The sequence below is a fragment of the Pomacea canaliculata genome, linkage group LG2 (assembly GCF_003073045.1).
Source record: "Pomacea canaliculata isolate SZHN2017 linkage group LG2, ASM307304v1, whole genome shotgun sequence".
NCBI classification, from domain to species: Eukaryota; Metazoa; Mollusca; class Gastropoda; order Architaenioglossa; family Ampullariidae; genus Pomacea; species Pomacea canaliculata.
Window position 1 is genome coordinate 31,782,682 of NC_037591.1, and position 13,942 is coordinate 31,796,623.

Consider the following 13,942-nt stretch of genomic DNA (forward strand, 5'->3'; position numbering starts at 1 on the left):
AAAACAGCAGTATAGGTAAAAACAGTTCCGTTTCGTTCGTGCCCTAACTAGTTTCTTTCATTTGATTATTTTGAGCCAATCGCAGGGTAGCAAAAGAATGAAGTTCGTCATATGTGAGCGATAGCCAATTAAACATCTACCCGTCTGAAAAGGCCCCCCTCCCCTCACATTGGTCAACAAGCCTCTCTTTAGCTTGCCACGGCGTCGGTCGCCTTTCACACAACCTTTACGTGACTGTCTTAGTCAATGTGTCATGTCAGGCAACATGGCCGAACCACTTCAGTTCTCCGCTTGACGGTTGCGAGCAGGAGCTGGAATGTAGTAGAATGTAGTAAAACTTTGCATTTATTAATATTATTTTCAAGTAGAAAAGCGCCGAGTAACAGACACAACCGCAAGGCATTAACATTTTGCTTTGCGAAAGCCAGGAGATGATACATTAATCCAAGTTATTAATACCTTGTTGTGTAGGTGTGTGTAACATGCCAACATTTATTAACTCCCAAAGTGTACACCATATCTTGAATCTAGGAGGAAGCGATATTGTGTTGGTGCTATGTACCATTTTAAGTAAAATTTCAAGATCAATCGAAAACTAAGAACATTTTGCAGCAAGAGATCAGCACATTTTTATTTTCAAAAAGTTAAAACGAAATGAAGAGATTAAGATGATTGAACTGCGGTTTCCACCATGGTAACTTTCTTCGCCGTTTTCTGCAGTTTACTCTTTACAAGAATTGACACTTGTGCTTGGGATTCATGGGTTTTCCCACGGGACAGTTGAAGACTCGACCGAAATCCTCGTTGTTCTGAATAGACCCCATCACCCTGAAAGAGAACATATTTCATCACCAAGCATGGGAAACGAAAGGCAAGCAATGACGAATAAACGAACAGACGGACAGATACACAAGCGCACAGGATGGAAGGACAGAGAGACGGACGATGGAAACTCAGTCTTTGTTTTTTTGTTTATTTGACTAGTTATGTCATGTGGTCACGACAAAACTAAAATATGACAGTTAAAAAAAAAAAAATTGCCTGTCGTTGACAGAACACTTCTATCAACCTTGCGTCAAAGAGAAGTCTTGAAGTCTAAAGATCTGTTTACGGCACCGTCGAGTAAACACCTTCTGTGGCTGTAGACTGAACACAGGACGAGGATATCTCTTTCCCGCCGATAGCGAGCAACATCCTGCATTCATGGATTGACTGTAGTTCTTCTCCACAGCTTTACCAGCCAGTGATTAAGCGAAAGTTTCGTCTTCCGGTAGCTTTGTTCAGCGCAGATGGGCGATCTCTCGCAGAGATCGTGAATGATATAGTGCAACAGAAGCACACGATCTTTCCAGACCAGGCAAATAATTTAGACCGATAAAATGGTTCAGAACCAATTTGTACATACTGTTTTTTTAATTTAATGTGAAAATTCTTACTCACCGCGCAGCACATACATTTGCTTTTATGACTATAAGGTCTAGAAATTCGAATTCAGATTTTTGCAACTGCCTTTTCATGTCTGTTTTCTAAACTACTAGTATGTCACCATTAACTGTATCTCCTTTGTTCCTTTCAGAGTTATTGAATTTCATGGCTATACACTTCATCCTTTACCAAAGCTTTAACCATAGCACAGTATCCTCACTGGTGAATGTAGCACACTTACTGGTTTGCACATCGCTTCGGAAAAGCTAGTCAAAGTTTATGTCAGTATTTTCGAAGCTTTGCAAGTGATACTGTGTCCGGAAACAAATCGGTCACACGGCAGTTATGAACACCTATTTACATGGAGATAAGGAAGAAGTTGGGATGCACGCCACCGGTCGCACGTCTTAGACACAACGGCAACAATTACAGGTCACTGATCACAGAAACACTGCGTTATGAGATTTTAAATATCTTTTAAACCCTTTGTATTTTACCTAAACGTCTCTGGTTATAAAAGACTCAGCAAATACAATTCCACTATTTACCTAAAGTAATTCGGGCTGTGGGTGCACCTCAAATTCTGTAGACGGGTATCTGGTCCATAGTTTGAACACATGACCTGCGAAGAAAAACTTTCCAGTCAGTACATAAAAAGCAGCAGAAAGCAGTTTCACCAGAAGGACTCGTTCTATGCGATTTCTAATGGCCACTTAATCCACCTAGAGTGTTTTGTTTTCGGCTTACCTGTCATTTCCAGAGTAGAGGATGTACACTAAGTACGGACGAAGAAAAATACTTTAAGTACCATGAGATATTTTGTCGTATAATTACCATCCAGTACATTTTTCTAAGACTTTGATAACTCATTTCTATAAATTGAGAAGGGTTAGGGTTGGGGGAAGTATCACTATGTTAATGTTATAAAATAAGTGAATGTATACGATGTATCTGACTTGTGCATAGCCGATGAAGAAGAGCTGGTCCGGTGTGTACGGCAGTGTCGGGTACTTGTCTTCTTCTCGGCCTCTCTCCTTGATAACACTGCGATATGCCTGAACAGATATTGGTAATGACAGACACATTGAACAAGAAGGGAGCTTCTTTATCTTTGAAGCAAACCAGGTTTGTTATTATCTCCCTGCAGTCACAGCCCCACAATCTGACATACGTGTTCTTTCACAACACAAACACAATCATTTTGTATGGGCTTCACCTCCCTGCATCTCACAACACACAAAACTATATTTGAAGAAGGCAAAGAAATTGAAACAGTAAACTGTTATCAATGATTATCAATCATAATACACGGAACAATGTTTATAACAGTTAATGATTGCTTATGATTAATAAGTTAAACCTTAGGGCAACTTCAATCACTTAACTCAGATTACCAGTCCTCTCGTATTCTCTTGCAATACCATTTTTATGAAAAATACCATTGCTCGGAAGGGGAATTGGTGTTTTACGTAACCACGGTCTTTATCGGCAAAGCAATAATTTCTGTAACTAATTGCCACATGCAGAGAAAGAACCGTGCTCGAGATGAGAACTGAACTGAACCCAGGGCAGACAATCTTCACCGTTTTGGTGACAGGCGCTAACCGATGCGCCACCGGACCTCCTCATCACTCGAATCTGGACTTAGTAAAGAGCATAAACCCTCTTACAGAAGAGAAGTAGGTCCTTCATAGAATGACTGGCATTCCCATTAGGAGCCACAGGAAGCTAGTTTTGTTGTGTTTTTTGTGTTTGTAATTCGTGGAAAGCTGACCTGGCTGGAACAACGTACCACAAGATCTGACACCATCATGTACAAACCACGAACCCATCCTTCTCGGACATGGTTTGCGTGCGGGTATTTCTGTCTTGGTTATATCTTTTGATGTGCCCTTCTGTTCCTCTGCTGAGATATATTGGACTGTATCCGTACGTATATTATGTCTGTCTTACCTTGTATATTTGACTTTTTGTTATAAAGCGCAATGAGCGAAGTAGGTAGAGGTGCTATATAAATTCTATTATATTGCCCCCGACAGGGCTAATCAGTGTGTCGTCTATGAACCTCAAGAGGAGGCTGTTTGTTTTACATAGATTCATAAGGGCTGGAGTTCAATTCCTGAAATAAAAACTTCTCAACTGGTTGCGCGGTGTAGGCTCTGTAGGTCACGTACTTGAAAAGCAGTTATAAAGTATAGATAAAAAAGTTCATAAGGATTAACTTAATCAGATCACATCCACAAACCAGAGAATGCCAATAAAAGTTAATTACTTATTTATGTAATATATTTATGTTGTTCGTGTAAGCTAATTGATAATGAGTATAGATTACCTTGAAAGCTACTTTCAATCCAGAGATGTCAGCAACGTTTTCATCTAAAGTATGCAACCCGTCGACCTGCACGTGGACAAGTGAAAGCAATGGATACACATTTTCCACTTATAACATGATGTGTCTTAACTATATCACAGCACTGACAACAAAGAAAAGTTTTAGTTTTAAGCGACACCAGTGAATCATCATTACATTACTTTGATTTCAAATCTTTCAGCCATTCAAGTTACCGTTGACCGTCACACAGACGACGCATGCGCAAGTTCCCACATATACCATGATGGGTCTACGTAACATGTCAGTGCAAAAAAAGAAAAGACATCGGTTAGTCATTATCACACGGATCGATATCAGACATTCAAATTAACGTCTTTCCTTGTCGTTTACTTCTCTTTCTCTCCTATCTTCAAATTCCATTTCCCTTCACTTTCGCTTCTTCTAAATTTCTCTTTCTTCTTTCCCTGTATCTCCTCTCACTCATCAATTATAGATATATCGATTATTCACCATTACACGTGAACAGTCTAGTTAAAAGACGATCGGTCTTACACATGCAGGACTTTACAGACTACTATGATTCTTTTCTTGTCCAGTTCAGGCCACACAAATGACTTACATGTAAATTGACCACCTTGTCTACAAAATTATTATACTGATCAACCAGGCACTTGAGTGCGGTTTTGGAGAATCTCCTGGTCTTTTTGTCGCCACCACTTTCGAAGGCTACCATTCTCATCAAAGTTAGCACCTGAAGACGCGAAGATTAACAACTATAGCCTAAAGTCCACAATGTATACGATTACAGATAAAACCAGTTGTTCAACATAGAAGTCAATAAATTATTATGTAAAAAAAATCTAGCGTACAGAAATGAAGGCTTAAAAGTATGAAACTAACGAAATAAGAAAATTTGTGAAGATGACTTTTACAGCTTTAAAAAAAATTCTCTCAGTAATCTAAATATACTAATATAAAAATATGTAATCTAAAAGCCAGATAGTACCTCCACCATGGAGACCATGAGTGATCTCGTGGGCAATGACCGTTCCAATGGCACCGTAGAGGAGAGCGCTGCAATAGTTCGCCTTCAAGTAATGTGACCAAAGACATTTGATATCACGTTGATCAAGACCGTGTGTCTATTACCAACCCGTTGTTTTCAAAGATAAATGTAATCATCTTTACATCGCAACTCACAAACGCACAACCAGAAGTTTGGATCAATGTTGTCCACCATGAAAAGATTAAGAGTGCCTAGTGGCTATGCGGGAAGCTAACCTAAGTGGCTCACCCTATCTAGGATACGACATGTGGTAAGCAAAGCCCTGCCATCGTCTTAGACTGAATTTACCCTCCCTTATAAATCGATACCTGTTCCAGCTGGACAGCTGCTGTGTGTTTAATACCGTGTACGTTTTGCGACGGACGTTTCACGTTTCAACGTTTGTCGACTACGTTTCGTTGCCAGAGTATGCAGAGAGAAAAGAAAAACTACTAGAGACAGAGTGATATTTTCTTGTGACATTACTGATACCGAAAATCTTTTTGAGTAGAAGGGAAGCAAGAGAAATCCAGCAGGAACTACTGCAATGTAAAAATAAATTTGCAATGAATAAATATTTACTACTTAATAACCACAGTTTGATTGAAAACATGCACATGTGTAGGATCGTATTAAGTGTAATGTTCCAAAAACCTAACAAAATAACTACTTTGGTAAGTTTTCTGTCCATTTCTTGATCTCGTTAGGGAGATGCAAGCCACAGGACAAAGAAAAGGTAGTAGACGATGGCACACGCTTATGGCTTATTTGGTGAGGCTTTTCGAATAACTTCAGTGTTCTCGTCATTCATTTCACTTTGCTGATGGACGCTCATGCATGTGTGTGCTGTGTGGTAGTGTGGACTTGCTGGAGCTGGGAAACGAGACCAGACGCTAGCAACTGTAGTATCAGCATGCAGGCCAAAGTCGCGGATAGTGGAGCCAAGAGGTACTTCAAAAAGACATCTTGTATTCAAAACTGATGATAAAATTTCTTTATCAATGGTGCTCGAAGCTAAGACTGGACAAGATTCATGAAGTGGTAGTAACGAATGTAGACTACAAAATGACTTTAGAGTTTACGCTTGTTGTTATCACAGGATCGCCCACAAACGTGTGTGTGTGCGCGCGCGCGAACAAAAAACGGAAAAGGCACCAACATATGATCCAGAAACCAAGCTGAAGAGAGAGACTTTTTCTAGTTTAACTAACCCAGTGCTTGAAAAAATAACGATCCCTATATTGATGATAGCATCATAAATGGCCCTGTAACTGACCCAAATATTAAATTAGCAATAGCATATATAAAATTTAATACAGTCTATGGGCCGAATTCCCTGACTCATAGAAGTTGTAATACAATAACAAACCACTACATAAGGAAAGTGACACTACTTTACCAGAAAACTACAAAGGCACATATTTTTGTTTTGTCCACACCATACTACATTACTGGAAAAATTCATCCCTCCCAAATTTTGGCGCTTTCCCTTGTCTCACCCATTTCGTTGACCTTTGAGTTGTAGTAAGCGTTAACAGTAGCTGTTGTCATAAGCCATCTGAAATTCAAGTAGTGAATGCCAGAATCAATGTTTAATAAATGCTGAAATTTGGCAACTAGCTCTAGCGACAGTGTCATTAATACCTTTACATTAATTTAGACAAGTCGCACAACAAAACCAACTTTCTGTGGCTCTTAATGGGAATGCCGTCTTTCTTTTGTCAGATGGCATTTTTAAACCAAGATGTCTATGAGACATATGTAGATCCGAAAGTCATCTGACTGAAACAAATCATAACTTTTGTTACTACAACATGTTTATGCAGTTTTCCGTCCAACGTTTAATAAGACTTACGAATTTCTGTCCACCGGCTTTCGTAGATTATTCATCATCCAGAGTTTACCTTTTTGCATTATATCAAGGTTAGTTCCGAAGAAGTCGTCTTCGTCCACAGAGTACTGCAAAGTATATACGATAAGGCAAACAAACGAGGACAATTTTGAATAAATAATTGAATAAATGAGTAAACGAACAAACGAATGGAAAAAAAAAAATATACCGGTATTTTCAACGAATGAATAAGTGAACAAAATTATTTGCTATGTTAATCGACTAAAAGTAGAAATAAGCTTCCAAACACAAAACTCAGGATGGAAATAAATCAGCTTTATAAGTGTATGTGTTTGCGCATGCGTGTCAGTGTGAACAAATGAAAGAGTGAGCGAGGTTACCATGTCACTTTTGGCATTGAGAGCCTTGTCATCAAGGACAAACTCCGGATAGCCGATCTTGCGAACTATGGAGTTCAACTGTGAAAATAAGTAACGACTGGTTATAATCCACCACAGATCATGATATATAGAGTAATTCACTGCGAAGTGAAGAAGATATAGACTGATTAATTTGTCATTAAGCAAATATCTGTGGGCAAAGCTGAGTTCGCATAATTATGAGCCTTATATACCCATCTATTCTGATGGATATGGTCAAAATGAAATTGAAAATGATCTTGGCATGAAGGCGTGGTGAAGCAAAAACTTCAATTCTAGTTAGTGTAGGTTCTAACCTTTTTCAAAGCTGCTGTCTTCGTAGCTGGTGACAGCCAGCTATCCTTCAGCATCTTCTTGAAAGTCTTCAGCAAATTTTCAGTAATATTTTCTACCTGTAGAACATACAATCTCAAGGGGAAACTTCAGCATCTAGTTTATTTTATATAGTACAAACACAAAAATCAGATTAAAAATATATGATGAATATATATATGATATGATACAAAATCACAAGGCATGATCCAAACGATGATACTAAAAAAGCTAAGTGCAGAAACGTAGCTTTTGAATAGCCATTCAACAATAAAGGTTGAAGATAGCCGAGTTTATCTTATTTTTCTCTGTTGTTTGTTATCTGTTTTTTTAGAAAGCTAATTTCCAAAGAATTATGTTAAGAGTTTAGTTTTTTTCATTCCCGTTCGTTTCTTAGCTTTAAAGCATGATGTTTACAATAAGGTTACAGCCCTGGACTCCGTCATACTGAACACACATACATGGAGCACCTTTAATTCATAAATTTACTTCACATCAGGTTACATACCTTTAGTTTCTCTTGTGGCGAGAACATTTTGTTCACGTACATTCTGTCCACAGCGTAACGGAAAATTACTTTAGTTTCATCTATGCAGTTGTTTTCAACATCCATGGGTCCATATAGGAGCTGAGGATAAAGTAAACTGATACAGAGGGCTGGATCATTAACAAAGGTAAGCAAAAAGCCAGTTGGTTTGACCAAAGGCAGCCAAAGCTGAAGGAGTGGAGACAATGGTTCTTTAGTGGGCGCAGCTTTTAAAATGGTATGTGACTACTTAAAAGGTTGTGGAAAGTACTACTGGTTTTTTCTTTAATTTTTTGGGGTTTTCTTTTCTTTTTGGTTAGCTTTTAGCTAGTTTTATGACACCAAACATCTGCTTTTTTCTCAAGTTTTCTACCATTGGCCAATTTCATACATCATTCATAGTAGGTTTCTCTATCACAGTGTGAATGTTTTTAATTTTTGACTTTCAACATGTGGAAACAGGTTGTCATTAATTATTAATTGTATTGTGTTGCAGAGCTTATCTAGCGTTTTTTTAAGGCAAGTTGCTTCCGTCAGATTGTTATTTCTGTCACTAATATAGTTTTATTATAAAATTCAAGACTGCCTTTACACACATTGACGAAAAATTATGTTGTTGGTTCCTTCATCTCATAGACTTCTGTTACAGGACAGTGTGTTTGTCCCTGGATAAACCTCTAATCGTGGGGAACTGTTTATTATATCTTCTTCACCTCTACTCTTAAGCCTGTCTGACGTGAGTACTCCTATCAGAAGCACTTGCCTCCCATTTGCAAATCCTTCAGATTCTCAAGCCTCCTATCTACTTTAAGATAATGATTATTTAAGGAGTATAAACTGGTGGACAAGGACAACGTTATGCAACTTATCAAGATGCCAGGAAAAGAAGAAATGCAAGTTTCTAGAATACAAGTTTCTTCTTCCTCCTTCCTATTTTCTTTTTCTTAATCATCTTGACCAAACCAGTCAGCCAGTCAAACAAGAGAAGTAGGATGACAAGTTATCTCACCTCTTTGAGAGCTGGGTCGAGGAGGCGGAAAAGCATTTGCACTACACGCCACATGCCGTAGTTCAGCAACGTCCTGTCAGACGGATGGAGGAAACAGTTTTGCAGGATACGTATTGCAGGGTGTCCACAAACATACACTAAGCTTTTATAAGCTGCAAATCTCTACCTTTTGCGTAAGAGAATTAAGCAAAGTGCAACTTTGAAAGTAAATTTAAAATATTTGCCATAATCATCAATACCAGGTTTCAGTGTAGTCATGTTCCCGTTCTATCTTGCTTTGCACCGTTTTCACATTCTATGATGGATAATTGAACTCCACAATACATTTTCAAGAAAAAAGATGAAGAATGCAGGGCAGCCTGAGAGCAAAGATTCAAAGCATATATCGAATAAATGCACAGACAAGAATGCTGGCAATGTGTAGAACATGGCGTATGGCACTGATCTTTCGTAGTTCATAATGGAAGACTGGCAGATGACAGTAATTTGTCTTTTAAGGGTCATGTCAGCAGCGACCATTTCAAATGAATGACTCAAAGATGATGCGAAGATGAACCAAACAACAGTAAATAGAGGAATACAGCCTCCTATGGGAGAGGGAGTAGCAACTGATGGGGATAAGCAGTACAGTTGCGTGTCAAGAGGTGAGAAACATAGTGCGACTGGATTCATCTGGCTTTGTGTTCAACATGAACATAATTGAGCCAATGCTGAACCCTTGGGACCTAAAAAAAAAAGAAAAAAAGGAGCAGGTGTAATGTTTGACTGATGACGAAGTCTGGATTGCGTTATTTTGACGAGAGTTCTTCACCTTGAAAGAGTAAGTGTTGTCATGAACAATATCGTCAAGACTGGTGCACAGGAAGCGTCAGATGAAAGTCTTAAGAGAGCGACAGCAGCCATGTTGTACCACGTGTTAGAGTGGTTATAAGAAAGTCGGGAAAAAAATCTTTAATCCATGGGCAAATTAATCAAGAAAACATTTCAGAGTATTAGCTGTTTCACAGCAAAGCCGAAAATACAGACACATAAAACTAAGTCCCACAGAAAAACATTAACTTTGCAGAGCTGTCATCACAGGATGAGATGCAAGGGAAGGGCAAAAGGTACAGGTAACTATCTGATGATTACAATGCAGTTACACAAATGCCATGGTTTATGCTGTTAAACAGCAAAGTTCAGAAGCACATGCATAGTAAAGACAATTAAAGTGCGTCGATATTTCTTTGAGACCTTCTGCAGTACAGGTTTAGAATATCTTCCCATTAAATGGCCTGTTAGATATCTAGACATCAATATGTCATCATGTCTATACCTCTACAATGCCCAGTACACCTGTCTCATGAGACCTTACCTTTTGCGCATATCTGACAACGTACGTTAGGTAAGGGTAAAATGTCCGAAATTCAGAGAATAATCAGCAGTATGGTCTGTTTAGTCAAGTGGTTCACAGTTTCTAGGCCACACAACAACACTTTCTTTTCGCCGATTTTACACTCCCTTATAAATCCGATACCCGTTGTTTCCAGCTGAGCAAAAGACATTTTCTAGTCCCACAGGACCGAACAGACCTTGTATCGCCAACCTTCGGCTCTGAAGTCAAGAGCACACCACCCGATCACTGCCCATTTCGATACAGTTCATATATGTGTTCAATCCGCTTTCTGCTACTTGCTGATTATGTTTATTATAACAAACAGTAGGCTGATCCTGTTAGTTTCATTACATTAGTGTTATCACACTCTCTTTTTTTAAATATGTAACTTAAACAATCAAATATTAATTAAACGACGAACATGAAGAGTGATTTACTGAGGATGCAGATTTATAAGTTGTAGAATTAACATTTCAGTGTTAATAAATTGAAACAAACCATTTGTTATTTCTGTAGACTTTCAGCTAGCTATGAGACATGTTTGTTTTGTTTCTTTTGAAGTTGATTTATCTATAATAAACTTTGTTAATAAGTTACAGGTTGAGAAGAGAAAGTAAGAAACAGCATACCTAGTCGGCGTTTCATCGACCAAGTCGAAAAGTTTATCATAATACTGTAAACTATCAGTGGCTACCACTTCGTTCATTGTGATGTTATAATCCTCTCCTGTCTTGCTGAACTGATTCCGTAGAAACCTCAACCAGTCAAACTGCAACAGAAATCGTGTAGCTAAGAGACCGTAGTTAAGAACAGTCAAAACAAACAAACAAACAAACAAACAAACAAACAAACAAACAAACAAACAAACAAACAAGAACCATGAATACAGGCAACAGATGATACAGGAGACAGAAACAAACGAATTAAGCACGCACGCACGCACACACAAAAGCAATAATAATGGACATTTACTGCAGTCACTCGGTGTATAATTGCGGACTCAACACCAACAAACAAAGGGAACAATACAAGACTACAAGATTTAGCAAACGGTTTCTATGTTACCTGTGGAAACCTGTCAGTCAAGTTCGCCACCGTCATTTTTTTGTAAACCTTGAATCTGTCCTTTTGTTCCTCTGGTGGAACAGTTGCCTAAACATTTGAAGTAGAAAGATATGTCACCATCATTAAATAATGTATTTGTAAAATGAAAGATGTCAGTTTTAATGTTCATATACTTAAGTCTTGGACATATAACGTTCCAAAACAGACAATTAACGGACAGAAAGAGCTACAATCACGTTCTGTATTTTAACATTAAGATTATAAATCTGATATATATTGTGTGTTAAAACTCCTCACTTGTCCATATGTCTTGCTAAAATTACTCATGACTTGCAGCATTTACTTACAAAAATTACTACCCTAATTAATAAATGACATAACCCAGTTTTTGTAAGATATTTTTTTGAAGACCCAAATCGGGCAAAATCGACAGCATTAATGCTGGACTAGACATTAGGACACTTACTTCTGCTAGTTTTATCTCAAAGTCCACCACGTCTTCGGCGTCTTGAGCAGCAGTAATCGGATCTGCACCCAACATTGTATGAGTCAGCTCATAAATGGCTTCCAAGTTCTTCAGCGACATTGAAGTTCTTTTTCCGAAATAATTATTTCGATTTCCCAAAGCCAGGCTAGTTTGAAGGAACTGAAACATACAGTGAACTGTGCACAAAATAATAAACTGCATAAATAAATATTCACACATTACTGAAACAGGGAAGATGCAGCTTTTATTGTTTGTTTTTTTTTGTGGTGAGAAATGGTAGGCTTTATCATAAAAATAAAGTATGTGGTTGCACAGGGTTTGTAGAAGGTGGAATTCTAATTCTACCACCTTAACATACTTGCTAGCGATATTCATTTCAAAAGCTTAGTCTTGGAAATGTTTAGCAAACTTGAGCGGTTTTTGAATAAGCTTGTGATCCACAATCAAGGGTTAATACCAGCAGAGATCAGAGTTGCCATACCCCGACAAAACACTCCAAAAGACTCAAACAAAATAACTAAGATAGCCTTGCCAACAAGTTACTTGACTTTGAAAAAAAGCAATAATTTTAGAAGAAAATTACACCACAACAAAATAAAGAAAAAATAGAAAAGTGGAAAAAAGACAAAAGAAAAGGAGAAGAATATAAGCAGCTGTAGACTAGTTTCTGCTACTTTGTTAAAGAAGCAGCCGTGCAGTCATCTATTCATCTATTTCACCTGATAACAAAAGCAGCTGAGAATAAATCTACTTACCACGATAATGTTCTTGTCTGACTGCAGCTCGTCCGGACCGACCACAAAATTGACGAGTATCCCGAAACCAATGCCACCCAGATTAGCGAAGTACTCAACGATGTCCGTGAACGTCATACCCGTGTCTGTCCACAATGGTTGAAGTGTCGGGTGGATGGTGTCGCGGTCAAGGAAGTCCACTAACGGCTCAATTCCACGATTGCTCAAGGTGTCTATAATCAAATCATCCATTAGAATCGTTAGAGCTGCGCCATTCTTAATGGAAACAATGTCTTTCCCTGCTAATGTTATCTTTAAAGAACAATTTCGTGGCTAGGTTAATTAAAAGCCTGTAAACAAATGTCAGTATTACTACCAGCTTTGCTGCCTGTACAACCAACAATGTATTGTAAGTATTTCTAGCAGAGATTGCACTGTTAATGAAGAAGGAAGCAGAGCAAAGTAACAATAGTCAGCTTCTGTACCTACCCACGTCCATGCAGGACCGGAAGTAAGCACGAGCCTGCTGGACAGCTTCTGGGGCTGTGCTGTCATCGACGTCAAGAAGTCCTGCAGAAAAATTGAGATATAACGTCTTATCAGCATGTATATGTTATTTTGTATTATTTATATGTTTGTCAGTTTACATCGTATTCACCACCTACTTAATTTTACACTACAACACAGACTTACTATGCTTCTTTGTGGAGAATATTGAAATGCAAGACAAGTTTAATAGTTCGGTTTTTAATTAAACTAAAATATACAAATAAGATATAGACAAGGTGACCGTACCTATATTGTTGACATATATTTTTCCAGATTATCTTTTAATCTTACCTCTGATAATATCTCTGACTGTGATATGAGCGCTAACAAATTTGTCATAGTTGTCGGAAGGTAGGAAGATAGGATTCTGTTCAATCCAGCCTCCGCATGTAAACTGGTAGAAGTCCTTGCAAGGATCCCGTCTGTCATCAATGTTTTTAGTGATGTATTCAGCTGTTGATGTTAAAACAAGAAAAAGTACAAAAACGTTTGTAGACGCCTTTTCTTGTTTGAATTTCTCATCTTTTCCCGCTCACTGATGCTTATGAGAGAAAGTGAGTGACCGAGATATATGTAGATAAACAAAGAGAAAGAGCACGATTATGTCATACTAGAGCAAATCAGTTTCATCGAAACACCTTACCTGATAGTACACAATCCAATGTTTGGCAAACACCTTGAAGAGCCTTACCTGGAACAATAACAGTCGTTTTTCATTCACTATTTATGGTGTAGATACATTAAAAAAGTCATCTTATCAGCATTTTGATAGAATATTATTTTTTTCACGCGCGCACCCGCACACACACACA

General features: G+C 38.2%; 2 protein-coding genes across 2 annotated transcripts in view; both read right to left on the reverse strand.

Moving 5' to 3' along the window:
* The window catches only part of LOC112557898 (neprilysin-4-like), a 48,390-nt gene that overhangs the window by 32,896 nt on the left and 1,552 nt on the right, over positions 1–13,942 (reverse strand). The window contains exons 4-8 of the mRNA XM_025228032.1: positions 13,774–13,821; positions 13,422–13,583; positions 13,071–13,151; positions 12,603–12,814; positions 11,827–12,006 (exon numbers count right to left, since the gene is read on the reverse strand). Of these exons, the coding sequence (XP_025083817.1) occupies positions 11,827–12,006; positions 12,603–12,814; positions 13,071–13,151; positions 13,422–13,583; positions 13,774–13,821 (683 nt within the window). The remainder of the gene's footprint in view (positions 1–11,826; positions 12,007–12,602; positions 12,815–13,070; positions 13,152–13,421; positions 13,584–13,773; positions 13,822–13,942) is intronic.
* On the reverse strand, positions 16–5,011 carry LOC112557903 (endothelin-converting enzyme 1-like). The gene is made up of 6 exons (XM_025228040.1): positions 4,764–5,011; positions 4,377–4,508; positions 3,758–3,823; positions 2,382–2,480; positions 1,974–2,047; positions 16–828 (listed from the first exon to the last, which is right to left on the reverse strand). The coding sequence occupies exons 1-6, from the start codon at positions 4,779–4,781 to the stop codon at positions 729–731; spliced, it is 489 nt and encodes a 162-aa protein (XP_025083825.1). The 5' UTR covers positions 4,782–5,011; the 3' UTR covers positions 16–728.